The following is a 25526-nucleotide window of genomic DNA, read 5'->3' on the forward strand; positions in this document are numbered from 1 at the left end:
CCTTCAATTTCCAAGCAGGATATCAGAGACAGTAAAAAGCTGTTTCTACCATACAGACAAAGCCACTTCTCTCTCTTCTGTATTCAGAGGTGGATACATACAAAACAAAGGAGAGAAGGGAGCCAACGAATGAAAATACAAGTCTTCATAGGGATGTGGGAACACACTAGGAAGTCAATAAAATCTGGACCATGCAGTGGGTGAGTAGGTGGAAGACAGAAACACAAACTCTTCCTGCCCCATCATGTTCACACGTGGTTCCCCGTCCCCCCACTCCCAGTCTGCTCCTCTGCTGTGGCCAGAAGAAACCTAGAGCACCTCAGCCTCCTTCTAATCATGACAATCAATCTATTAAAACAATGGTGTTTCAAACAATAATCTTAAAGTTCAGCAATACACAGCCACAAAACCAGTCCCTGTTGGATCACTGCTCCTCCCACACTTTTATAGCTAAACAGCATCCTCTCAACACATGCATCTTTCATCAGGTCCTCTTTAACTGCCCTTCTAATGCATTTGAATCTCCCTTTAAATATTAGTCTTGTGCCAGCACTTAGAAAGACAAAGTCAAGTGTTCTCTCCTTCCATACCATAGCAAGCCGTACCCGGCATACTGCCCAGCATCCCGAATAGCAAACAAAAGGATTTGTTGCTTGTTTTGGGGTGGAAGAACAGAGGGAGAAACATCAGCATTACTTCAATAAACTCTTCAGCTGCTGATTCTGCTTAGCCAGAAATAAAATTACGTGTAGCATCACCTGCCCAGTGTGGCAGCAACCTTCTGGCCACCTGCATGTCCCCAGCTATGCCCTGCTTGTGCTCCTCGTACAACAAATACTAGAACTGGTGTGACCAAGGGGAGACTCAGAGCCTTGCACACAGTTCCCAGCTTGTAATAATGGCAAGGGTGCACACAGGGAAGGGGGGTTCAGCCTATACGTTCTCAGGCGTATAAGCACCCTGTTTACATACAGCTGCCACAATCTGGCACTGAAGTTGTAGCAGCCGGCAATGTTTTCAGCCCCAGGAAACTAGTGATTTTGGAAAGCATCTGCACCACAGAAAGCTCTTCGCCTACACAAAGACTGAATTTAATGGAACAACCTAACACCAACATTCAATGAAAAATGTCAATCTTTAATTATCGTCCCAATTTGGCAGGGCACTGTAAGAAATGCTTAATTTTAAGATCACGCTTAAACTCTCTGCTGAACATGAACTGGACATTTCTAAAATTAAACACCTGCTTAAATGACTTGCTAAAATTGGAGTGTAAAGAAATGGGGTACCAGGCAAATCCACTTGCAGCTCTGGCTCAGAAAAGCAGAAAAGTGTATTCCATTATAAAAGTAAAGTTACTGAAAAAGCTTCCTCATCTGAAAGGCACCACGGAGATTACAGCACAGACTTCACCAATTACTTACATAAAATCAGAACAATAGCAAGTGATAATCTTGAATCACAAAATGTTCATAAAACCCTTCTGCTACCAGTGAGTTATTCCTCACGTGTGTTAATTAAATCAGTTTAATTTTGGAAATACACATTTGTACTGACTTACAGTTTCACATACTGAGCCACCTCGTCGTTACCAGGAGATGTGAAGCAAGAGCAATCCCAGAGCTGTGCAGAACTGCTTTGTAGCAATAAGCAAGCAGAGAAAGCAGCAAAAGCAAAACTAATATTAGAGTAAAGAACTCGGAGACTGTTACAACGCTGAAACTTCTCCTTTGCAGGGATTGGAAAAATGCAGTTTTTCTTATGGGCTTTACTTTTCTCTTACTCCCCTTTTTCAGGGGTCATAAATTGCGCTCAGCTGTGAAGGGACGACAAGCATTTGGCTTCATGGAAAAAAAATAATACTTTGGGGTTACTAGACAGAACTCTGTTCTACAGAAATGAAATCAGAAATAAAATCAGTGTTGGTACGTTTTACATAATGGCACTTCCGACTTCTCTGAAATTCTGCATGCTCGCTATTTCTTGGAGCCATTTTCCTTGCCTGACTTACAGAGCACTGAAGAACATGGAGCTGGCAGGCAGATTATGTTACTACACCAAAGTGCATTTGAAAACATCAACTACTGCAGACTGCAGCTGTCCTATTGCAGAGGCCAAGTTACTCACATGGACCATACCACCCCTCTGTTCAATAAACTGTGCTGCCTCTTCAGAGCCAGCCCTTCTCTAAAGAGCAGAGCAGCAGAGCTCTGCCAACGCCCTGCAGCCAGCATTGCCCAATTTAAACACAGGGAAGTAACAGACTTCAACGAAGGGACCCTTTGCTTTGGAATTTGCTCCTACCAGACTCAGAACTTGTTGAAACTCAGAGAGGGCTATGCACCCTGCCTAGTTTCCAAAGCTTTTTCATGCAAGTAAAGATAATCTATTTAAATTGTATTTAAAATTTGTATTAAAAAAAAAAAACAAAAAACAAACCAGCAGTGAACCAAGCTAGTAGCAAGCAAACAAGAATGTTCCTAGATAAAATCCTTTTTTTTTATTCCCCCCGCCCCCCGCCAAAAAACCTCCTGCCCTTATGCATTGTCCTATGCCATTTGCACCACAGGACAATGTTTACTGGGCAGTTTTAATCCTGAAGATAAAACAAGCACCCTCAGGAATGATAGACAATCGATGAATAAACACTGCTATTGGCACCTTGCTCTCCATCTTCAGTGACCTAAGCGTGCTCTATCACAGCTCCTCAGTTTGGTCTTGAAAGCAGCAGCACATGCACCTTGCCTGCCAGAGGATGCAGGAGCCAGTGCACAAGCTCGACGCTACAGAAAGGAATACTTCAAGGGTTGCAAAACTTAAATTGGAAGTGTCTTTCATTTTTTTACATGAAGAACTGCAACAGCTGAAAAGAGAAAGCTCATCTGATAAACAGAAATTCAAAATGTCACCAGTGTAACTAGTTTTTGAGAAAAATATTTACACTGCAGCTGAATCAAGCTGCTTTGCAGCCAAAGCCCAGCAAAACTGCAACAACGGAGAAGGTTTTGTGTCTGCTTTTTAATGATTACACCCTAATTACAGCAAAATTTCACCCTTTCCCAATGCTGGCTGGGAGAATCATTGTAAAATGCAGGGTCCTGCAAATTAGCAAGCAAGTGAACAATAAAATCCCCCCCAAGGATAATGCATCACAAAACACACTGCATTCATTTATTTGGCGAAGTGCAGTTTAATTACTTGTAAAAATAATGACTCCTTTGTATGGGCTCTTGCTAACATGCGTTGCTGCTCTGTATTTTGCTGAGTGGTACAAGTTCCGTGCCAAATTTGCGTGCATGGATTATACAGCGTGCACATAAGCAAAGAGCAGAAAAGAGATTGTACAGTATCCATTGTGTTTTGACAGCACATAAATGACATATACTCTCTTCATGGAATTTGCTTTTCTATATTTTGAAACTCAATATTTCTCCTCTCAATAGGGATTTTCAAGCCTCAATCCCATCTCATTGCAAAAAATGCTAAGCACAATAAAAATCTCTGCTGGGGAATCAGGATGTGACTGTTTTGCAGCTGCCACCCTCCCGTGGGGAAGAGCTGTGGCAGTCCCCATGTCACACAGCGCTCCCACTGCTCTGGCAGCCCCGAGCTCATAGCACAGTGCTCCACCACCATCCCACCCATTGAGAAAGGGGGCCATGACTTCCAGCATCCACAGATTTCTGTTTGCAGGGCTTCATGGAGATAGCAGGGTTTTCAGAGTCACAGGATATGTGGCACGGCTGCAGATGTTTATACATTTTATTTCCACCCAGCAGTCCAAGAGGAACTCACCATAATGAACAGTTTAAGAATATACTAAGAAGAACAGGAGCTGGGATCTTGACAGTAACATTACTGAAGTTGCTAGTGTCTTATTTTCAAAGATGAACTGTAAAGGTCATCAGAGAAATCCCTTGGATTACACCAGCAGCATCCGTTAAAGGGAATGGCACAGGGCAATGCCTGTAATCCAAGTACTCTTCTTTTTTCTTTCCACTGAGTGAGAACTGATATTCCAATATTGGAACCGGTTGTGAAACACTCCACCAAATACATGAATAGCTGTTGTAATAGTTTTGTTTACTTCCCATTTCTTTTTAAATTACCAGCTCTACTCATATTCAGATTGCAGTATTTGCAGTAAGCTCTATAATCAAGTTTTGGCCAACTTAAGCTTTCTGTAACAGTTTTGGCCAACTTAAGCTTCTTGACAGTATGTAAAGTGTGTTAACATGGTTAGTCTCACTTTGGAGAACTTTGCTGCAGTTATAGGATGAATTTGCACATTCCAGTTTTACAAGATAGCCTGCAAGAGAGTTGTATGTTTTCACAGTATGACTGTTGAACTCGATGGAGAAAAAAGTAACACTGTCATCATCTCTGTATTAATCCCAGCAAAGGAGGCAGAAGAAAAGGTTAGAGTACAGCTCCTGTCCCGCCCTGCACCTTCTCCTTCATCCTCACTTTGCATGTGTTTAGCTGAATTGTTAGAGATGAAACTTAAATGCAATCACTCCAGCAAAATAGATCATATTTTTTGCCCTCTAAGACTCTGCCCAACAACTACAGAAAGCAGAATAATTTGCAATTCGTAACAGAGAAATGTTGCGTGATAATGTAACAAAAGCAGACTCCTAAACATGACATTGGGTCACTCAATATAAACCCCAAGTATCTGACAATTCAATTCAGAAAAACAAAGTTAATAACAAAGCTTAAGAGAACCAGGCATCAGAATAACACACATGCAGACCAAGTCTCTTCCTTTACAAATAGCCCCCTGGGGACTTATTTAAGCTTTTGGCCTTTATTAGCCTCAGCTTTTAAAGCTAGATCTCCAAACATTTACTATTCAAAAATAACTTATCTTCTGAAGGATTCCTTGTAAAACACTGCAGTAAATGCTCATGCCACTAGTTACTTGCTAGGAGTTTGTAAGATCTGGCTGCTTCTTAAGACCACTCAAAAGAGAACTGTTTCTGCTGTTAACTACTTGCATTAATTCTTACCTACATTTTTTTACCTATACTGGTAAGATACCTACTCTCTACAAGATGCCACCTTATTTCAATACAATTATCATTATTTCGTTTAACCAAAAAATTCCAAATCTACAAAGTAAGAACACAACAATCAACGACCACCACCAGGAAGCCTGTTAGCTCTCCCCTTTGGGGCAGCTGTGCTTGTTCAAAGAAAAGCTTTTTCACTTGAGTTTGTGTATGGTTTGTCTTAGTCAATAGTACAGAGACTCACTTTGGACTTTAAGAGACACCTGGAAGCAGAACACTGTGCAACAGAAAAGGAGAACATAACAATATTACTGCGTTTCCCCTAAACCCTAAGGACGTGCTCCCATTATTGCTACCAAGAAGGGTAAAAGCAAAATTTTATAAAAATTGCCTTTAAGGGTAGAGTATAACTCTATCACTATTCAGTAATAATGTACAGCAAAGGCAAGCATGATACAGAATGGAAAACCAGCAGAGGAACCATCAAGTCATCCTTACTCTGTCAAAAGCTGGTGCAGCTTCTGGTAGCCCCTCTCCAAGGCCAAGCTTACAGGCGTTGCCCCTTCGTTGTTGTGGATGCTGAGAGCTCCTCTTCCACCTGGCTGCTGGAGCAGAAACCACGTCAGCCGCAGCAGACCCAGCCTCACCGCAAAATGCATCAGAGTTTCCCGAGGGATGTTCTCTGAGAATAAAAAAGAAAAAAAAAAAAAAGAAATGGGAATTTGTAGGCTATGGGTTAGGTGAATGCCATATCCCCACCTCCCAGACACACCACACACAATGGCTAGCATGGACCTGACAGCCCGAAAGCCGAGGAACCTGCAGCACCTGGAAAAACACGCTGGCTGCCAATATCCAGGAGGGACCAGTACTTTAAAGCGAGGGACACACTACAGTGGGACTGGAAGTGCTCAGGACCTCTCAGGGTGAGACTGACCACAAACGTCAATGTGACAAAAACACCATTTCATAAACAGCCACAGCAACCACCAAGTTGCAGCGCTTCCAAACAGAACCTGGCATGGTCAGGTGGGTTCTTCTAGATGTCCAAGCCTTCTCCTCACATACCCAGGACCAGGTTTCAGGAACAGACAAGTTTCGTTATTTAATGGGACATTGATTTGTCCCAAGGCATGAAAAAAAATCAATTACATTTGAAGAACCAATCTAAAGCAGTTATAGAAGAGAACAGTTTAACATCTCGTGTAGAGAAAAAAATGAAGATTTTGCTTTCCTGGATTGATTACGCCTCAGACCAGCTTTTCTCAACTTTATACAGTAGCTCTGTCATTCTCAGTAGCAGCATTTATAAACTAGCAATCTCTACTGCTGCTTTTTATGTTTAATAACCGTGACCTTATAATTTGGTAAAAGTCACTCTTGAGCCTAAGCTTTCATCTCAGAAAAATATCCCCTTACTCTAAAAGCTGCAGCCCTAGAACGATGCTCTGAAAAGCTTCAACCAAAAATGAGCTCCAGGTGCACTGCTAAAATACAGTATTTGCAGATCAAAGCCTGTTACTTCTGTATGAAGGGCAAAAGCATTTGGGTTAAAAAAACCTGCAAGAAAATAAATTTGTTCTTTTAATTAACAAAGGATTTCAGTATTGACTGGCAGCAACAACAACAACAAAGCACCAACTAGGTCTCAGTAAACCATGCCAATAAGCACACTTGGTATAATACCTTTAATATCATAGCAATGATTTATTGGGTTATTAATTTGGTTGCCAGCCAAACCCATACAGCAGGTTTAAGAATACAAGTACATGATGGCTTTAGGATTTAATTAAGTATTTTTTCCTCAAGAAGTATGCCCCAAGAGAAATCACTTCTTCAAAGTGCTGTTGTTTTTCTTGCTTACTTGCTTTCTTAAGGGACATTGTTAAGACGTTCAGTGAAAAGCAAAGCAAAAATGGGCAGTTCTCCCCTGCCTGACATACAATTTTTCCCAACTTTTTGGATCAACTCCTGAAGAACTGATCTGTATTCAAGAACCAAAAGCTTTCTGGCACTGTCTTTCTTCGAAATGACTCCAAATTAGGTCTCTGGGCTACAAACCAATTCTTCCCCCTAACCTCCTCTTGATTACCGTAAAGCAAAACCATGCTGTCCTGAATACATGAGTGTGTCTGAATGGAGGTTCCAGCTGATCAGAGAAAAAGGGAATAGCTGAGCTCACTCAGAGACAAATTCTCAGCCTGTGGGAGAGTAACGACACGGATTTTGGTATTAAATGCTATAGAGTATAATGATTTAGAAATAAACAACAAAACAAGGTAGTTAATCAATGATTGTCAGCCTTGGATTTAAACAAAAATGAAGAATAACACACCATATAGACAGACATAAGGGAAAGGTTACTGATGAGGTTGCAAAATGAGAAAGTGTGGATACAGGTAGGACTTACACACAGTGAAAGCAGATGCCCAAGGTTTCACTCAATGAACTTGTACTTGCACAAAGCTCCTACATTACCCGTACACTGGCAGAGTCAGCTAGTGTAATTAAAGTGGTACAACTCTTCCTATTGAGATGTAAAAAGCATAAAAGCACTTCTGTTAGAGCAAACGACTGCCATCCAAATAAAGAATGAGTTGCACTTGTCCGACCACATGTGTTCTAGCACGGGGTCTGCTGCGCTAGCTTCTTTGTTGAAAGGAAAAATCATCTTTCTAACTAAAATGGAAAGCCTTGCACTAAAACTGAGCAGCGTAGACCTGCAAAGCATAAGCATGAGTCCCTGGACCAAAATGCTTCCTCCTCCTTCAGCTGAGAGCCTTACAGTTAGGTAGAAGCATCTTTTATTCATCATGGTTCACCAATAAACACACATACCAACTGCAAGTTCTGCAAGATGCAGGCAAATATTCATCCTGTCCCTGATCCAACTGGGTGCCCCTGTCTCTTATTTCCATAGATGAAATAGAAATAGAATCATAGAATCATTAAGTTTGGAAAAGACCTCCATCCTCAAGTCCAACTGCCAACCCAACACCAGCATGCCCACTTAACCATGTCCTGAAGTGCCATGCCTATGTGTTTTTTGAACACCTCCAGGGATGGTGACTCCACCACTTCCCTGGGCAGCCTGTTCCAATGCCTGACAACCCTTTCAGTAAAGAAATTTTTCCTAATAACCAATTTAAACCTCCCTTGCCGCAACCTGAGGCCATTTCCTCTCGTCCTATCTCCAGCCACCTGACAGAAGAGACCAGCACCCACCTCACTACAACCATCTTTCAGGTAGTTGTAGGGAGCGATAAGGTCTCCCCTCAGCCTCCTCTTCTCCAAACTAAACAACCCCAAGTTCCCTCAGCCGCTCCTCATAAGACTTGTGCTCCAGGCCCCTCACCAGCTTTCTTGCCTTTCTCTGGACACGCTCCAGCAACTCAATGTCTTTCCTGTAGTGAGGGGCTCAAAACTGAACACAGTACTCAAGGTGCAGCCTCACCAGTGCCGAATACAGGGGAACAATCACCTCCCTGCTCCTACTGGCCACACTATTTCCTGATACAGGCCAGGATGCCGTTGGCCGCCTTGGCCACCTGGGCACACTGCTGGCTCATATTCAGCCGGCTGTCGACCAACACTCCCAGGTCCTTTTCCGCTGGGAAGTTTTCCAGCCACTCTTCCCCAAGCCTGTAGCGTTACATGGGGTTGTTTTGACCAAAGTGCAGGACCTGGCACTCAGCCTTGTTGAACCTCACACAGTTGGCCTCAGCCCATCGATCCAGCCTGTCCAGATCCCTCTGCAGAGCCTTCCTACCCTCGAGCAGATCAACCCTCCCTCCCAACTTGGTGTCATCTGCAAACGTACTGAGGGTGCACTCGATCCCCTCGTCCAGATCATTGATAAAGATATTAAACAGAACTGGCCCCAAAACTGAGCCCTGGGGAACACCACTTGTGACTGGCCACCAACTGGATTTAACTCCGTTCACCACAAATGCCCCCTCCCAGTTGTCCCAAATGCCCATCTGATGTAATCTGCTCATATGACTGCATCATCTGAAAATCCCACCTTTTTCCCATTCTTTTAAAACAATCTTCTTTATCATCAATTTAGTAGACACAGTAGTTCCAGCATTTGGATGGAGGTGTCTACAAATGCAACTGAACTGAATGTGGCCCTGCCCCAATGCCTTTGAGCAACAACGACGTGCACAGAAGATCTGTACAAGAAGACATGGCATGTTGCCATCCAGAGCATATTAAACATACAAACTCACTATCCAGGCCCATTTGGAAGGCTCTGCCTAACATATAAACTGGCATGAGGCCATCCTAACAGATGGGCACAGATGATGGCAGCAAAGAGACAAAGTACTGTACATACAACAACTGTAGGGGCCCCAGGCAATGGCTTTAGAAGGTTTTGGAGTGTGCAAAACTTGCATGGCTACACTTAAAAGGCGTGTGCCATCTGTGGGCTGGATTAACTACTAATATATAATGAAAAATACATCTGTTGGTGTATGATGTTGCTCAGAATAAGATGAGAACAGGTCTGCATCAAGTACAGGAGTGTTGCTGGATGGAGAGGGGAGGAAGACAGATGGATCCCTTCAGCCTTCCTACCTCTGAAGGGATGAAGCTTGTAGCACAAAATATTGAAAATTCAGTCAACGATTTCAAGGTATTGTCATGGTGCAAAATGTCCATCCCAGGCAAGGAAGAATAAAAAAAGCTTTAACACCGAATAGCCAGAGCTCTTTCTCCTACCCCATATCAAGCATGAGCTCCGCATCTTAAAACGTCTGTCATTTGAACATCAACAAAAAGCTTCTTGTAATTAGGAGACTGTGGAAATACAAGACACATGATACTGCAAAGGCCAAGGTTGTTTTGTTCCTTTCTCGTTTCCTAGTAATAGGCAAGAGTTGAAACATATGATTATTGTTCCATTATGGCAGGGCACTCTAATCCAGCTGGCAAAACATAAGACTTTAGATATATTATTTTTATGTATTTTTTTGCAGCTGTGACACACTAACAGACAGTTTATCTGGGTAACTAAGGACAAAACCTCCATAGAAGACTGTCAAATATACATTGCTAACAGTAAAGGATTAATGTTTAAGGTGCTATTAGCACAAAACAAACAAGCATTGAAGAAAAGAAAATTTTGGGTATGACACATCCAAGAACACACAAACTGTTCTCTAAGTGAAAACTTTCTTTTTAGTTCTGATTAAGTAACAGGAAAAAAAATACTGTTCCTTTTTAAAAAAATCACTCTTTATATAGAGTAACCCACACCTAACTGCTCAGTTTATCCTCCATGCGCTGAGACATCTCATCAGGGAAGAGACAACCATGGACTAGAATAGCTTGAAGCATCTCTCACTAGTCTTCCTGTGACAGTAACCTTGGCTTCATTCTCACCCAAATTCACATATACTCGGCAACTTTGAAATCTAGCATTAAATCTGGCCTCAAAATCTTGTTCTCCTTGCTTCTGGTGGAAATGTTCTCACTGCTCAGATCAACCCCCAAGAAACATGGGGGGCAAAACCCAGCAACAAGCTATCACTTAACGCTGAGGTCCTAGAGGAAGGCTCCAGCAGACAACAGTACTGAAGAAACATCAAGGCAGACACTGTGTTTGGAGTTACGAGTTCAGTTAATAAAAAGATGTGTGGGTAATTCTTTTTTAATCTTGTAAACAAGAAATTTTTCAAAGGACACCAAAGGATCTTCATGTCCCTATTCCCACTAATATCAAAGGGAGCAGAAATTTCTCATGCCAATGATTTCTCAGCCACAAACCGAGCGGTACATCTCAGTACTGAGCAGCACATTTCAGACACAGTCTGAACCAGAATTATGTTCTGCTTCCCATTTTCCACTGCAGAGGGCATTAAATTTAGGTATGGAAAAGATTTTTTACATCTTATCAAGGACTAAAGCTGAACAGATCGCTTTGCAGTGTTGACACAGAAAAGATCATGCCAATGTATACCATAAAGTCCTTTATCAGAGGGCAGCGTGGAAGGTAAGCAGCAGATTGGGAAGGGATATGAAACCCTATGAAAAAAAGTACCTGTAACTATTACACTGAAAGGGTTCTATGAGAAACTATAGAGTGCAGAAGATGAACAGATAAAAGCTTTACGTCTGAAAAACATCATCAGCTGCATATCTTTAACATCCTCCCATGCAAAAAATATTAGCTCCTAATAATCAAATTTCCTACTATTTCTGAAAGCTTTTTAAAGGGGTTTTTCAGGCTTTTTGCTTTTTTCTTTAAAATAAGGTGTTTTTTGGGTTAATTTCTCTCTTCAGACTTTCTCCATTTCTGTAAAAAAAGAAAACCAAACAAATTAACGATCTCTAATCGTGGTGACACTTGTGTTGCGCTGTACACTGCAACCCTACTGGTTTTGTACGCAAAGTTATTAAACTTGTAACCCAAATCCATTCAGACTATTTCAAACCAGGGCAAAGCATTTCCCTCTCAGTCCACCTCCTACCTGGTGAGCTCAGGGGGTTTCATTTCTCAAGCAATACTTACTGCACATAGATGTTTATTCTGCAGCATTTCTGGGAAGCTGTACATATTCAAGAGGTCAGTAACCGTGTTCCTAAAGTTAAGGAGCTGTTAAGTGTTTTATGTAATAAGGTGGTCTACTGGTTATATGCCCGTAACTGTGGCTGACTATCTCACAGCTCACCAAAGTGACTGCTTCTCCTTACCCTCCCACGGGAATGGCTCCATACCATAGTTGATCACTGCAACCCTCTGCCAATGTTAAAGCAGCTCCTGAAAGCACCACCTCAGAAAGCTCACACCACTGAAACTGTAACCATAGGTCTGGGTTTCACCACTTACTCATAACGACCAAAATGAAAAGGCTGTTTCCTCAAAGGTTTTGTCAGAATATTACTTAAAAGAGATTTTGAAAGTGATCTGTTTTCTACTGATCGTTAACTAAGGATTAAGCTCTCTAAGCTTTTCATACCTGGGCCTTAGATCCTCCCTAACTTTTTTTCTGCTTTTTTTCTGCAACACAAACAAGCCATAACCATTACTCATACCTCCAAATATTCTGTTCTGGTTTTCTAGTTAGCTTATTTTCTCTTCAGCCATTTAAAATAGAAAATCACAGTCCTGTATTTACATTGCATGCATCCTCAGAATAAATATTAAGTTTTGATTTCTAGATATAAAGTGTAACAATCTGTTCCATTTAAACAGCCGCCTTTAAATGCCACTGAGAACAGTAAATAACCCTACTTTTCACAGCAGTAACAACTATGTTCTTTACAGAGTTACACTGCACTTGTAATAATTAAGATGGACATGATTATATGGCACCTGAAAGTAATACTGTGTTTGGAATACCATGGTAACAAGAGTAATCCTTAATTATGGATATTCTGAAATTGTGGATGCCATTTGAGTTCATACAGGTAGACAGATAATTAAGAGCAAGGCCCAGGAATCACCTACCACAGAGGGACAGTGTATGGGTGGGAGAAGAGCACAGTCCTCGGGACACAACTGCCCCAGGACAGAAGTGATGAGGACGGCAGCCGTGCAGGGAGGAAGTCAGGACACACTTATTTGCCCAAGGGGGTTCAGACACACTCTTTACCTGCAATGTAAATCCTTTCCCTACACACACATGCACTCTGCTCTGCCCCAGCAACACAAGGACACACTGCTGTGCCAGCTGAGCAGAACCATGGCACCATGCATGGCACTGCTTCCTCCGTCACCTTCAGCCTTGACACGTGCTGGGCTTTTGTTTTTGCTATTCAGTTCATTTAACCAAATGGTTGAGTATCTTCTGCCTGCCTCAGCAAGAAAGGATGGAGCCCAAAGACCTCCAAAGTTAGGAAACTTAGGTGCTCCCATCCCCAGTTCTGCTAGCACGGCACCAAGTGGGATCTGGAAGATATTTTACTCTCCCAAAGTCTCATTACCTGGGACCTCTGTAAAATATTTTATAACTGTGGGTAAATAGATACTTAATGCAAGTCTTTCTGGGGTCCTTTTCTCTAAGCTAAGGATTAAAAGCTAAGACTTGTTCTCTGAGGTCTTCTACAAATAGCAAGCAGGAGGCTGCACCTCAAGTGTCCTACGCAGCAGGTGGGTTCAGGGAGAATGAGAAAAATAAGAGATGGAGAGCAGGAAGGCAACTTAGAAGTCTGATGCACAACATCCTAAGAATAAACCACACAGCAAAAACATGGCCACCGTTACTGGAAAAAGAACCAGAACACCACAGGTCCCTTCTCTGATTTCCAGTCAGCTCCACAGGTGTTGGTTGACTGTGCTACTTCTCCACAGGAATATAATGTTGATCACAACACCCTGAAACCTAAGTATACCTTTTGAGAGTAGCTCTTATGAGGAAAAGCTTGAGAGAATAGCTTTTATATATATATACATACACATATATATGTGTATATATATATGTATATATATACACACACACACACATATATATTAAGGGGGAAAATATTCCATAAAGAAATTGTTTCCTAGATACCTATTAAAGTCAAATCAAGATCAAATCAGAGAGGCAAAGAATTAGAAATAAGAAATTTGTGCAAGAGTATCACCTTTCCACACAAAAGCAGGCAGGAAAAGCTGTAAGATGAGACCACTGATAAATCGTTTGAGAGAGGACTCTGTTTTCCGAACTCGCTTTTCCCATCAGGTATTCATAACATCCAGCCACTGCTCTCCATTGCATGACCATTACTGTCAGTGGTAAGACTAGGCTGGGTACCATGCTCCACACTGCTGGCTGCTGAACAAAAAGCTCATCATCAAAGCCCCAATCCTACAAAAACATAGTGTGGTGTTAAATTTGGCACAAAGGGTTCATTTAAAGCTTGCTGAGGTCCAAACAAATCCACTTCTTTTTCAGTGGATTTTGGGTGAAGAGCTAAGAACTTACTATCACAATTGTCTTTCACATTGTACCAGAGTAACATAAATTAATAAATATTTGGTTTTGAGCAAGTTAACCAAATCATTAAAATAATATTACTGTGCGAATTAGAATAACCAATGCATTTAATCTTTGGACAGTTTCTTTTTAAGCAATAAAACCTTTTGCTGCTCTAGACCAATAAAAAAAAAAAGAATGAGAATACTGCAAATGAACATAGTGGGGTTTTGAAAATGCACTGATGACAATACAGGAAGAAATGTTCATTTTATTTTCAATTTGTTTGAATGAAAATGGTGTCTAAAGAGGTAACAAAGGAATAAATGTAAAGACTACCTACTGTGATAGATTACCAGGATTACTGAAGCTGAACAAACTTCTATGTCGAATGGCAACAGTTAGCTTAAGTAGGTTACATACAAATAAATATAACAAAAAAGGGGCACTGGAATGTTCGCAAATGTCTTCCAGCAGTTTTAAATAATCTTGGAGGTATTTCTAACATGCAGCTGAAAGGATGTGCTCTTAACAATTTGGCTATATAACCATACCATACCTGTAATCCTGAGCAATGGCAAACTCTTAAAGAATGAAGACCTTGGTTTGGTAACCAAAGCATAAGCAAGTAGATGATTCTCACATAGCTTTGTCAACAGTAATCCTGCACGTTTCCATACTAAAAGGTCAAACCTACTAATGTGTTAGAAAAGAGGGAGGGATGCTGCTGCAATAACATAAGGAAAAATAATGGATGAATGCAAACCACTGAAGATTATTTTAATGCTGCAGCCACCAGTTTGCTGGTACCCAGGAGCACATGGGGTGTTACGTCCCTCCTTCTCCTCAGTGTGGGGACCTTAACTGTGCACTTCACACTGCACAAACCTATTGACACGAAAAATTAGTTAAGCAGCCTCAGCAGATGGAGCTGGGTGTTACTTTTAGCAGCTTCTCTGCCCTCTGGGGTGTGCGACGGCAATGAACTCCCTGCCCTCTGCTCAAAGACTGGTCGGGGTTGGGTGCAGGCAAAAGCAAGGAGAAGCCTCCACATAGAGCCACCCCCTCCTCAAAAATCACCACAGAGTTGTGCTTGATGGTGGATCTTCTACTTAGCTTCTGCCTGCAGAAAGGCCATTACCTTTTGTAAAAGCTAGACTTCTACTTCAGTCCTTAGAAAAATCAACTTTTAAACATGCTTGACAGCAACGGCCATCTCTGAACAGCAGTTCCCCATCAAGCTGCAGCACTCAGGGAGCTGGCTGAGGCTCCCGCCTCACTCCTGCCTTCAGAGGTTTTGCTAAACAGCAGCGTTTTGTTTCAAACCCACAAGAGCCCATAGAGACATGCCAGCTTAGAGGCAGCACTAAGAATCTTTCAAGAAGGGATCTGACATTTTCTTTTGTTCTCATTTCTACAGCATTTTCTACTTTGAGAAGGTTATTTGAAGTATCTGGTGCTGACATTTAGCAAAAAGTGAAATATGAATTGGAATAGCTGTTCATAGGTAGTGACGCAGCGCAGGACGGGGTGTCCCACTGGAGGGGCACTGGCCAGAATATGTCCAATTGTTCAAATGCTTCCACAGTTTCAATCTTTGCTGTGCTCTTCTCTCTCCCCCACACAAATTAACCCACAAGCACCAGTACAGGGGTGCTAGATTTTACCAGAGGTTTTTCTAATCTAGCACTCCATCATAAGTCAGGGACATCTCTTCCATCTCACTGTAGCAAAACAGAGTTTTGTGACGAAAAGGATGCTTACACATGCAAATCTTTCCCGTCACAATCACAAAAATTCCCCCAAATTCCCCATGTATAATTATCTCAATGGAAAAAATTACCAGATAAATCTGCCTCCAGCAAAAAAGCTGATCAGAAGATGAAAGACAGACCAAGACATCAATAAACTGCCCTTTTTCAGTTATTTATGAAAGGGCTCGCTAGAAGGGAACTTATTTCACAGTACCAATATTCTTGGATGAAAGTTGCATTTAGTGCCATTATGTTTACTCACTTAGACTTCTGTCTGCAAAAACCTCACTACAAGATGCCAAAATGCCCAGCACTACAGAGCTCAGCACTATCGAGCTCGCCCTTTTCACACTGTAGATGCAATGGATGCTCTACAGGTCCATTAGCATTCAGAGCCCCACGAGATCACAACTTTCAGGCACACAAGCACATGCTGAGCAAATCAATATAAATCTTATGGCCTGATTTCCCCAAGTGCTGTTTTTCCAAAGAATAATCAAAGTCAGAAAGAGAAACTGGATCTCAGCCTTCCCGCAAAATCAGCAACAATTCAGAGCTTCACTCAAAGTTTTTGTTAACTTAAGATCACTCTGACGTATTTTTATCACTTAAACCAGAAATGTCTGCATTATCACAACTTTTTTTAATGCAGAAACAAACATCAGTGTCTTGCACACAGGGGAAAAAAATACCAAGTGTTTACCTCCTTGTAAACATATGACAGCATCTCAATTTCTATCCAGAAACCATTAAATGTGTTCAAGTCTTTTAAAATCTGCTAACGCTGCTTGAATTGCCTGTCCGTGTATTCACATTTACAAAAGCAGTCAGCAAGTCAGTGACAAGTAAAGCAGGAAAATCTCCTGCAGAAAACCCTGTTGCAGCAAGCAGAACTGATCTGCTATTCCGAGCAAGCCACATCCCATTCATATCCAAGTGTTTACACTATTGCATCCTGTAAAAGATAACAGATGCCTCACAGACATTTTTGTTAAGTGAAACTCTTTGCCAAAATACCCTGAAAATTTACAGCAAGGATTTGTACACACTGGAACTAGTCCCCCAGTCCTTCAATATGCTTCCTTAAACTCCCTTGTGACAAAAAAAAAAAAAAAAAAAAAAAAAAAAAAGCAGAACTCCAAGGACATGGACATGCCATAGCATCCCGAAAACCTTGGCACTTATGCTTCAGCAGTCGCCAGAGACTTTGGGCCAGCCTTGGGGTTTATTTATAAGCTCTCAGTAGCCCTCGCTGCTGTGGTTAAGGGTCAGGGTTTCCCACCTTCGCCTTCTTTTATTTGCAAAATTGTCCAGGCTTATTTTGGGGAACGCTTGTATTTGCTCAGCCAGTGTCCAACCAGGGATGCGATACAAATCGTCAGGGGCAGAGCCCTAACTTCTCCAAGAAAAATCAGATTTATTTTACACATTACAGTCGCTTTGCACCTGTGTGATAAAACCAACATTTACCAAAAGCGCACAAGGATATTTCCAGGAGCATCAGACCTTCTAGACACAGGCTTCTTTCAGGAAATCTCAGAAGCGTGATACTGATACACTTACCATTGCATACACACACAAAAAAAACCCTTTCTGGGTATATGTTAAAATATTGACAATTTACAACAGATTGTGCTATTTCATATGAGAAGACACAGAGAAAACATCCGTGCCTTATGTATTTTAAGGTGGCTGAAGTGCAAAGCATAGGACGTAGATGTAGTAGGAGCATGCTGGTGCACATCACAACCCATCTCCGAGCACGGAGACCAACACACCTTTTGAAAGGTGTGTGGAGGGTTCCCAAAGCAGGGAACCATTTCTCCCAGGCTTTTTACCTCTCTCCCAACCCACGAGTCTCACGCGTGCCCTAGAGGTCCTCACCGGTCAGGGACTGGTCTGCTCCCAGCACATTCCATTCTGCCGGCAGTTTCAGGTGTCGAAATGCCAAAGCCACTTTCTCATCCAAAAAGTCCACGTCTGCAGCAGGTGGTCTTGACCGGTCCAAGAACCGGGTGAAATTTAGTGCCTGCTGGTTGCCGGCACAGGTGGCCAGAAACTGGGCAGCGTCATAGGCTTCATCCTGGACAAACTGGAAACTCTCTTCTGCCACAACGAGAACAGGATGACCTTCTCTAGAGGCACAAAGCGCCACCTTCACTGTCTCACAGCAGTCATGGCCTGCAAAATAAAACCAAGGGATATGGTAAAAAAGAACAATTGCATGCACTGAAGAAACACAACTGAGCAACTTGTTTGACCACATAGTCTTTAACATTAAATCAGGTAAGAGAAAGTTATTGAGAGTTGCAACTCTAAATTAAGCACTATCTTGGGAATTTATATGTATCATCAGGGTAAGTATTTATTACAGACTTTAAAAGGAAAAGATGTATAACTCTTCTGTTTGGCACAATATAAACCAAGAAATGTAAGCCACTCTTATCTGACCACACTATTTTTGATCAGCAGCAAGTAAACTCCAGAGCGTTAAGTAATTCAAGTGAAGATTTTGCTAACATACCAATGGAAATTGCAGTCCAAACAGTCAGGTTATACAGTCAAACTTTTCTCTTCCAGCTACACAGGACTCCAGTAACTCACCAGAAACCAGAATCCAAGTGCTGCAAAACTATGTACTCCAAATGCTGTCACAACACTTGGCTTGTACAGAAGACACCGCAATTTCACCTAAAACAAAGGCCTAAAAAGCAGCAATGGCTGTGAGAATGCAACCTGCCCAGGCATGCCCTGTGCATGCTCTCAGATCTCAGGCTCACTGCTGCACCTGCCCTTTGGATTTGGGTTCCCATAACAAAACTAAAACTAAGCTGCTTCTGCTAAATAAAAACATGGAAATGGCCACTTTCTGTATTTACAAAACAAAAAGGTTAGAAGCTTGATAACTTTTAGGTTTATTTATTTATTTATTTAGGGCAAGGGAAGCAAGAGAAAGGATGCCCTGGCATGGCAGCAATTTCATTGACTCAGAAACTAAAAAAAAACAAACCAACCAAACAAAAAAAACCCCAAAACCAACAAAACCCACAACACCTTTTTTGCAATTTTGAAAGGAAAAATATACTATGTGTCCAACACAATCGGCACTTGTAATTGTCAGACATGCCCCTTCAATAATAAGGTTTGTGTTTCAAGTTCACTGTGCGGCACAGTTTCTTGTTCCAGTCTCGGACTGACGTCATGGCTGTTTTTGCCAGAACAGCATGGACCCTGCACTAATTACTGGAAAAGCTTCTTTTTGCCCATGACCTCAGCATACTACTACATTCATGAAACCCTGCTTAATTAAATACAAAATGACGATTTATTTTTAAAGGCTTGAAAATTCAATTTAAGCCCCTATTTGTGGTCAGTGGGAAAGTTTCCTTCTTGTGTCGGGGCCCTTTGCTGTTGATTTCCCTGACAAAAGGAAAAATATGTCCCTAATCTTCATGGTCTTTCAGCCAACCTTCTGAATCTGTTCTGAGGCTTTTGGCATCTATACAGGTTTTGTCTGCTGAAAGAGGCGATCCTGAAGTTAATTGAAAGGTCAAAACTGCTATTAGGACACTGCGGGTAGCACCAAAATTGTCAGAGATGAGGCTGCACGGCTTCCTAAGCAAAGCAAATGCAGCTGGAAAGGTATCAAAGCCAAGTGTAGAAGGGGAGGATGAAAATACACCCGGATGTCACTGCAACAGCTCAGTACAACTGGGAGGCTCTGAAGCTGAAAGGTGAGAAAGCTTCTTTCCTTCCAGCACCAGGCATCTATTAGCAAGAGGATGATGTGAAAGCTGAAGGAATAGATTTACTAGTATTGATGTTATAAAAAAAGAATAAGGGTAAGAAGACCTACTTCTACTGTTCTTGGAAATATTGCACATGCATTGGTAATACATCACCAGTCAATAGGACAGGCAGTGGCAGGGATCTCAGCAGCCCAGATGAAACCCATTCAGAAACTCCACCTGCCCTCACAGTAGGAGCCTCAAATATTCAAGGGAGAAGTGAGCAGATGGTGCAACTTTTGGGGAGCTTGCTTTTAACGCAGTTCAGAAGTGTACACCCCTCCGCTTTCTTGCTTTGCTTATCTTCTTAAGGACATCAGAATTAGGAGCTGGTAAGACTAATTTATTTTGTTTAAAACCTCCACAAAAGCAGTGAGTTGCATGCAGCCTGCCGAGAATGCCATACTACCCTACAGGAGCCGACTCAAGTGCTGCGAACTTGGCTCTCCCTCACGCAAAGTGGTAGAAGTTCACTAGAATGCAAAGGTAAAAAATTCATAATAAAAGACTCCTTAATAGCATGAGAGAAGCTAAATATTTTTTTAAATATTATTTTCTGTCTATTCCCATAAGAATGACATCTGCAAAATACCCTAGAATTATGGCTACTCTGCCAGAAAGCCAGTTGACTTTCAGGATTGAAGCAGAAGGCAAACACGGCCCATGAGCAGTTACAGAGAAATACTTCAGGACACTCACTTCCTTGTCATGAAGCCAAACAACTCCTCTGAAGGACAGCAAAAGCTCCTCCATAATGGCAACAACTAGAGGAACCTCAGTCAAGACACATCGTCTTCTTAAACCAGTACATCATGGATGTACACAAAATTCCCTTGGATGGAGCATATGTTAAACACCAGCCCCCAAATTAAGCAAAGCTACAGGATTGTTCAATGCAATGCAAGGGGAGGTGACAAAAAGGCCACGTCCTGACCTGCAGACAACAATGGTTCTCTTGAAACTCCTCCAGATATCTAATACAGCCTTGAAAGGGAGGTGACAGAGCTGATGATCCATTTTCATCTAATAGGATCAAACAGGCATCCTGCTAAACCCTGGGGAATGTTCTTCGAAAGGGCAACCGCTCACAACGCTTTGATGTTCTCCTTCCTTACATCTGAGAAGATGTCAGACTCGGGGGGTAAGAGTCTGGGACAGGTTCTGACTTTTGGCAAACAGTTCAAACAAAAAAGAAGCCAGTAAGTAACAAGCATGGCCAATACTAAAAAGATTGCTCAAGAGGTCTCTGCCCCCCTGCTTTGAAACCTCTACAGAAACGATGTAAGCAAACATGTCCCCAATACATGAACCTTCTGAAGGAATTGTCGGTGGGGCAACGCTTCTCTCAACATCAAAGACCATTGCTTGCTTCGCCTAGACTAATATCTGAACTTCAACAGACCTTTTTCCCAGACCATTAGCAAAAGCGAGCTAAGCTTTCTGGCACTCTCAGGAGATAAGTGGTTATCATCTGTTAAACAAGCCCAAATCTGTTTTTATGAGGTTAAGTAACTTGCCCAAGATCACAAAGAGCTCTGGGCAGTGTCAGAACAGACACTATTGCTCTTGATCATCTTTTCTGCTCCGGCTGGCAGGAGCTTTCCTAATAGAAAGCAGGGCTTTCTCCTAATATGGGTTAGGCACCAAGTCACGCACTTTGCAAGCATCAGGGTGTTCAACTATCGACTACTATAACTCCCTCATACACCTTCCCCAGAAATGGAACAGAAAAATGTCCAACTCATTAAAAAGGCAAAATAAAACCCTGGGCATGTCAGGAAGAGTGATAAGCCTATTTATAGCCTATTTGTAAAGGTTTGCATTTTGGTGGGCTCAAAACACATGTATCTGAATAAATCACACAGATGAGTGCACCCACAGAAGGGAAGAGAAATCTCTGTGCTTTACAACATGATCAGGTCTGCAATGCTGCTCAGCACCCCTCCTGATTGCCTTCAGTCTTCTCCAGAAATCAGGCCCTTTGGCCAAAATAGCAGTCAAAAGCAAATAATGAAATACTGAACATCACCACACTGGTATCATCCAGCAGTATCCCAGTTTGAATTTTAACTCTTCTGACAAACACGACAGTGTTTCTACCTTGCTGATGTCTGAGACTGCACAGAATAACTTCATGTTTATGGCTAGGCTTCTCTTCTTCATACTTTTTTTTCTGCCACAGTACAAAAATAGGTCATTTATATGCTGGCTTAACTGTGATAAAAGTCAAATAACCCACCCCTTAATTCTTCCTGCATTGCATTTTACCCCATTTCTCCTTCTGCTACCCAGTTACTTTAAATTTAGCTTGGAAACAATTCACTACGTCTAGCTGTTTTGAGAAGTGCCAATGTATGGCAGGAAAAATACAGAAATTAAAAACTATTTCAGTCTATGCAGAGATGGGTGCAGTGACTGCTTGTGTTATGATAAAGCAAATTCCTCATCTTCACGTAAAACCACACTTTAAAAATTACTTTAAATGAGACAAGAACTCTTGAACTAAAGAATTCCTTACTGGGCCACTTAGTGAAGCTTGCTTTGGGCAAGACACAAGAACAAAAAATGAAAACATGGGGTTCTGGTCTCTCTGTACTTATCCCTGAAGAGATAAGATACATTAGTATGATAGCACTGCCTCCTCTACATGATAATGATACAAAACAATGAGCAGGAGAAAAGGTGGAGATTTCTGAGCTCTAAGTCATTAGCAGACAAGTTAATGTACGGCCTTAGACCTGTCCATCTAATTGGTACCTGTGTCTTTGATATGGGGTGTGGTTAAAAAGGCAGCAGCAAAACTCTTCAGACTTTTTCTTGTTAAACAGGGTGCACATGGAGACAAAACACCCCTAAACAGAGCTTTACTAAAACATGATTTCATTTCCTACTCCTCTAAAAGTGGAAATCCTGTCCAAACCTCCTATTTTCAGAATTCACATTTGAGCTATCAAACAATGGGCCCCCAGCCTGGGCAGCTATTTAAAGCCCTGCTGGAAGCACATGTTTGGGTTTGCCTGGTAGGTGACTAAGGACTCCAGTGCTAATTGCATCCTCTGAGTTACCATGGTGGAGCTGGGTTGAAAGAGGTCTTATGAAGAGATTTAAGCAGGACAGGAAAGCCAGACAACAAATGCAGCAAATCTCATGGAGTATCTTGGATTTGCATCCAAGAGATGTTGCCATCTGGTGGCTTGTGGACAGGGAAGCCAAGGGATCTCCTATAGCCATGTGAAAAGTGCTTCTTTTCTTCTTCAGAAATCCCAAATTCAGATTCTGAAAATCAGAGCCCATATTTGAAGCATGTTTGTGTGATTTACACAGTTATTGTGTTCACTCTTGCAACACAGGAAACCTTATGAAATACATAGGCACAGTACCAGCAATAGACAGGAGCCTTTGTTTTTCCTTTTAAACCCTCAGCTATTAATATGGAGAGTGTAGAAAGACTTTTTAAGGCCTTTATACTGCAGATGCCTTAAAAATCTATAGATGTGTAGACCCCACACATTACATCTTAAATAATTTTTATACAGATTCAATCACTTTTTCCTGTGACTGATGTCATCTAGAACTGGCATCATTTCCTTTTAATTACACTGCCTAGAGCAATTAAGTACACCAAAGAGGATGGACTGCAAAAAGTCGTCTTGGCTACACTGTTTTATTCTATTTTAGGGGTTTTTTTGTTTCATAATTAAGAGTATTTTCAAATCCAAAACTGGTATTGCCAAGTGGTCATTTGTTATGCAACTTGTTTACCCTTTTCGTCTACCAGTACAAAGATTGTAATTCATGAAATACAGCTTTTTCTATGAAAAGTTGTTTCTTAGGGGAAAACAGTCTGTGGTAGAAGACAATAAAGCATGAACATATGTAAAGGATTTCACAGTAAAAGAAAAGTTTGAAGTGAAGATATTTCCAAGCAAATTGAAATTAATTTTAGTCTATCCTTTTAACTAGCAGGAAGAAAGTAAGAAAGAAAGAAAAAACAAAAACCTGAGAACTACGGAATTAAGAACAAGTTAAAGATCGAACCTGCTTCTCTACCTTAGTTAGCTTAAGTATAGAGAGAAAACTCCCAGTGAGTCAAGGCATTTGGAGTAAACGGGAGTGTTTCAGCCCTGTAGAAACTGCTGGCAACCAGCTACCAGCAGGCAGGCAGTCCCTCAGGCCCTTTTTCTGCCTCTAATTTTGCTCCTCCTCCCCTTTGAAACCCATACAAGAATCCCGCACCTTTTGAGATCAACCAACAAGAGAAACATGATTTAGGTATTACAGAGCAAAGGCTCAGAGTGATACAACACATTGCAACAGTACACACAAAGGCAATTATATCTCCCAAAATTACCTTACTTAGTGTTTCAGTGACTTAGCTTATAGACAGGGTATTTCTTGCCCTTCACTTGCTTCATTAGGAGCTGCTGCAGCTCTGGATTTACAGTATGGGACTGTGTCTCCCTAGCTGAAATTTCATTTCAAATTTCCTCCACTGAGCTCTTCTGCATCTCCCACATACTACACACCCGTCTTTAAATGCAAAGCAAAATTTGTGCCCAATAATAGAGCCGTTATTGTGATGGCACACAAACTTGCACTAGATGCACTGCACAAATACTCAAGCTCCCCCCACACCAGCTCACTTTGTGAGCTTTCTCCTGCAGGAATGTTCTCCCAAATCTGCCCAAGAGCTTCCTGACGCCGAGATGCCTCCACTGCCCACAGCAGGCTGTGGTTAGGGCTTCTGACTCATGTGGACAGGGGTGAGGTTGTTCCTTCTTTTGTTAGTTTGTTTGCCGGATCATGATTTGAGGCTTTTTATTATTAGGGTTTTTTTTCCAGTGGGGGGAAAAGCTGCTCTAGCAGCAGAGGCAGGCAATGAGGCTGCTGTCTTGCAGTGAAGTTTCACTTCCCTGCTTTAACGCAGACTTTCTACACTACCACATGCAATCTGCTTGGCCATTCAATGTCTCAGTTACCCTCCTTACCCTGCAGAGATGTTGAGAAGAAAAACGTATATTAAAGATTATGACAGTCTCAGTTACTACACTAATAAGGACTTGCTGAAAAGCTCTGTTTATTACCAACACTAAGTAGGACGAGCATCCATGATGTTAAGTGGACACATCCATCCCCAACAGTACAATTTCAGCAGCAACAATAGTTTAGCCATAGGAGCAGAGCTGATACCATCTCTCTGCATCCTTCTCTGCTTGGACGTTTGGTATTTTCTTAATAACCGAACTCCAGCAACCAAGCTTTTTCAACTAATGATATCCAAACTCAAGCAACATCCAGTGCCATTACATCTCTCTCTGCCATGCCGATGGACTTTAACACGGTATCTGATGAGACAGCATTTCAAATTGTTCTGCAGAACTAGAGTGCCACTGGTACTGAGGAAAACTTCAATTATAGAGACTTTGAACCAGATCATTTATAAACTGAAGCATTGTAACAGTGACAGTAAAGCAATAGTTAAATAAGTTTTTGGTACCTTTTGCCTCAGAAGCTTAGTTGGAAGATGTAACCTGGTTTGTCCTTAGGCTGGCAAAAGAGCTACTGGAAGCACACAAAGCATCATCTGCTGCCTAATTCTTGTATCCCAGTAGCTTATTTTGATAATTCAAGTTATGACAGATCAGCTCAGATGAGAATCTGTTTCTTACAAGGGGAAATTATTTCCCTTAAATTAACACAGTCAATAGTGGGGCAGGATAACAACCCCATCCCATCCTTCAGAGCAAGTGCAGAAATACAGGTAAGTATTTTGTCCTTTGAGTAACTGCTGAATCTACATTTAGCCACATCTTCAAGTAAAAAAAGCTGCTCCCATAAATTTACAATCAGGAGTGCTTTCTTTTATTATGTACAGAAGTAAAAGCTTACATTTGAACTGTACTATTAACTATATATATTTTCAGTGTTTAAGGCTGATGATAAAGACAGCCTAAAAAAGAGGCAGATTGCTCTAGTAATTATAGAAAATGCAGCAGTCATTTGACTCTGCAGTTGTAAGCTTGTATTTAGGTAAAGTCTTTCAGGATATAGAGAATTTTCACA

The 25526-nt window shown here is 41.6% G+C and overlaps 1 protein-coding gene across 1 annotated transcript in view; it reads right to left on the reverse strand.

The window, feature by feature from the left end:
* LOC121232400 (A-kinase anchor protein 13-like) overlaps positions 1-25526 on the reverse strand; it is a 131295-nt gene that overhangs the window by 17927 nt on the left and 87842 nt on the right. Inside the window, exons 6-7 of the mRNA XM_041123583.1 lie at positions 17560-17856; positions 5514-5697 (exon numbers count right to left, since the gene is read on the reverse strand). Coding sequence (XP_040979517.1) covers positions 5514-5697; positions 17560-17856 — 481 coding nt within the window. The remainder of the gene's footprint in view (positions 1-5513; positions 5698-17559; positions 17857-25526) is intronic.

This window comes from Aquila chrysaetos, chromosome 5 (assembly GCF_900496995.4).
Source record: "Aquila chrysaetos chrysaetos chromosome 5, bAquChr1.4, whole genome shotgun sequence".
NCBI lineage: Eukaryota > Metazoa > Chordata > Aves > Accipitriformes > Accipitridae > Aquila > Aquila chrysaetos.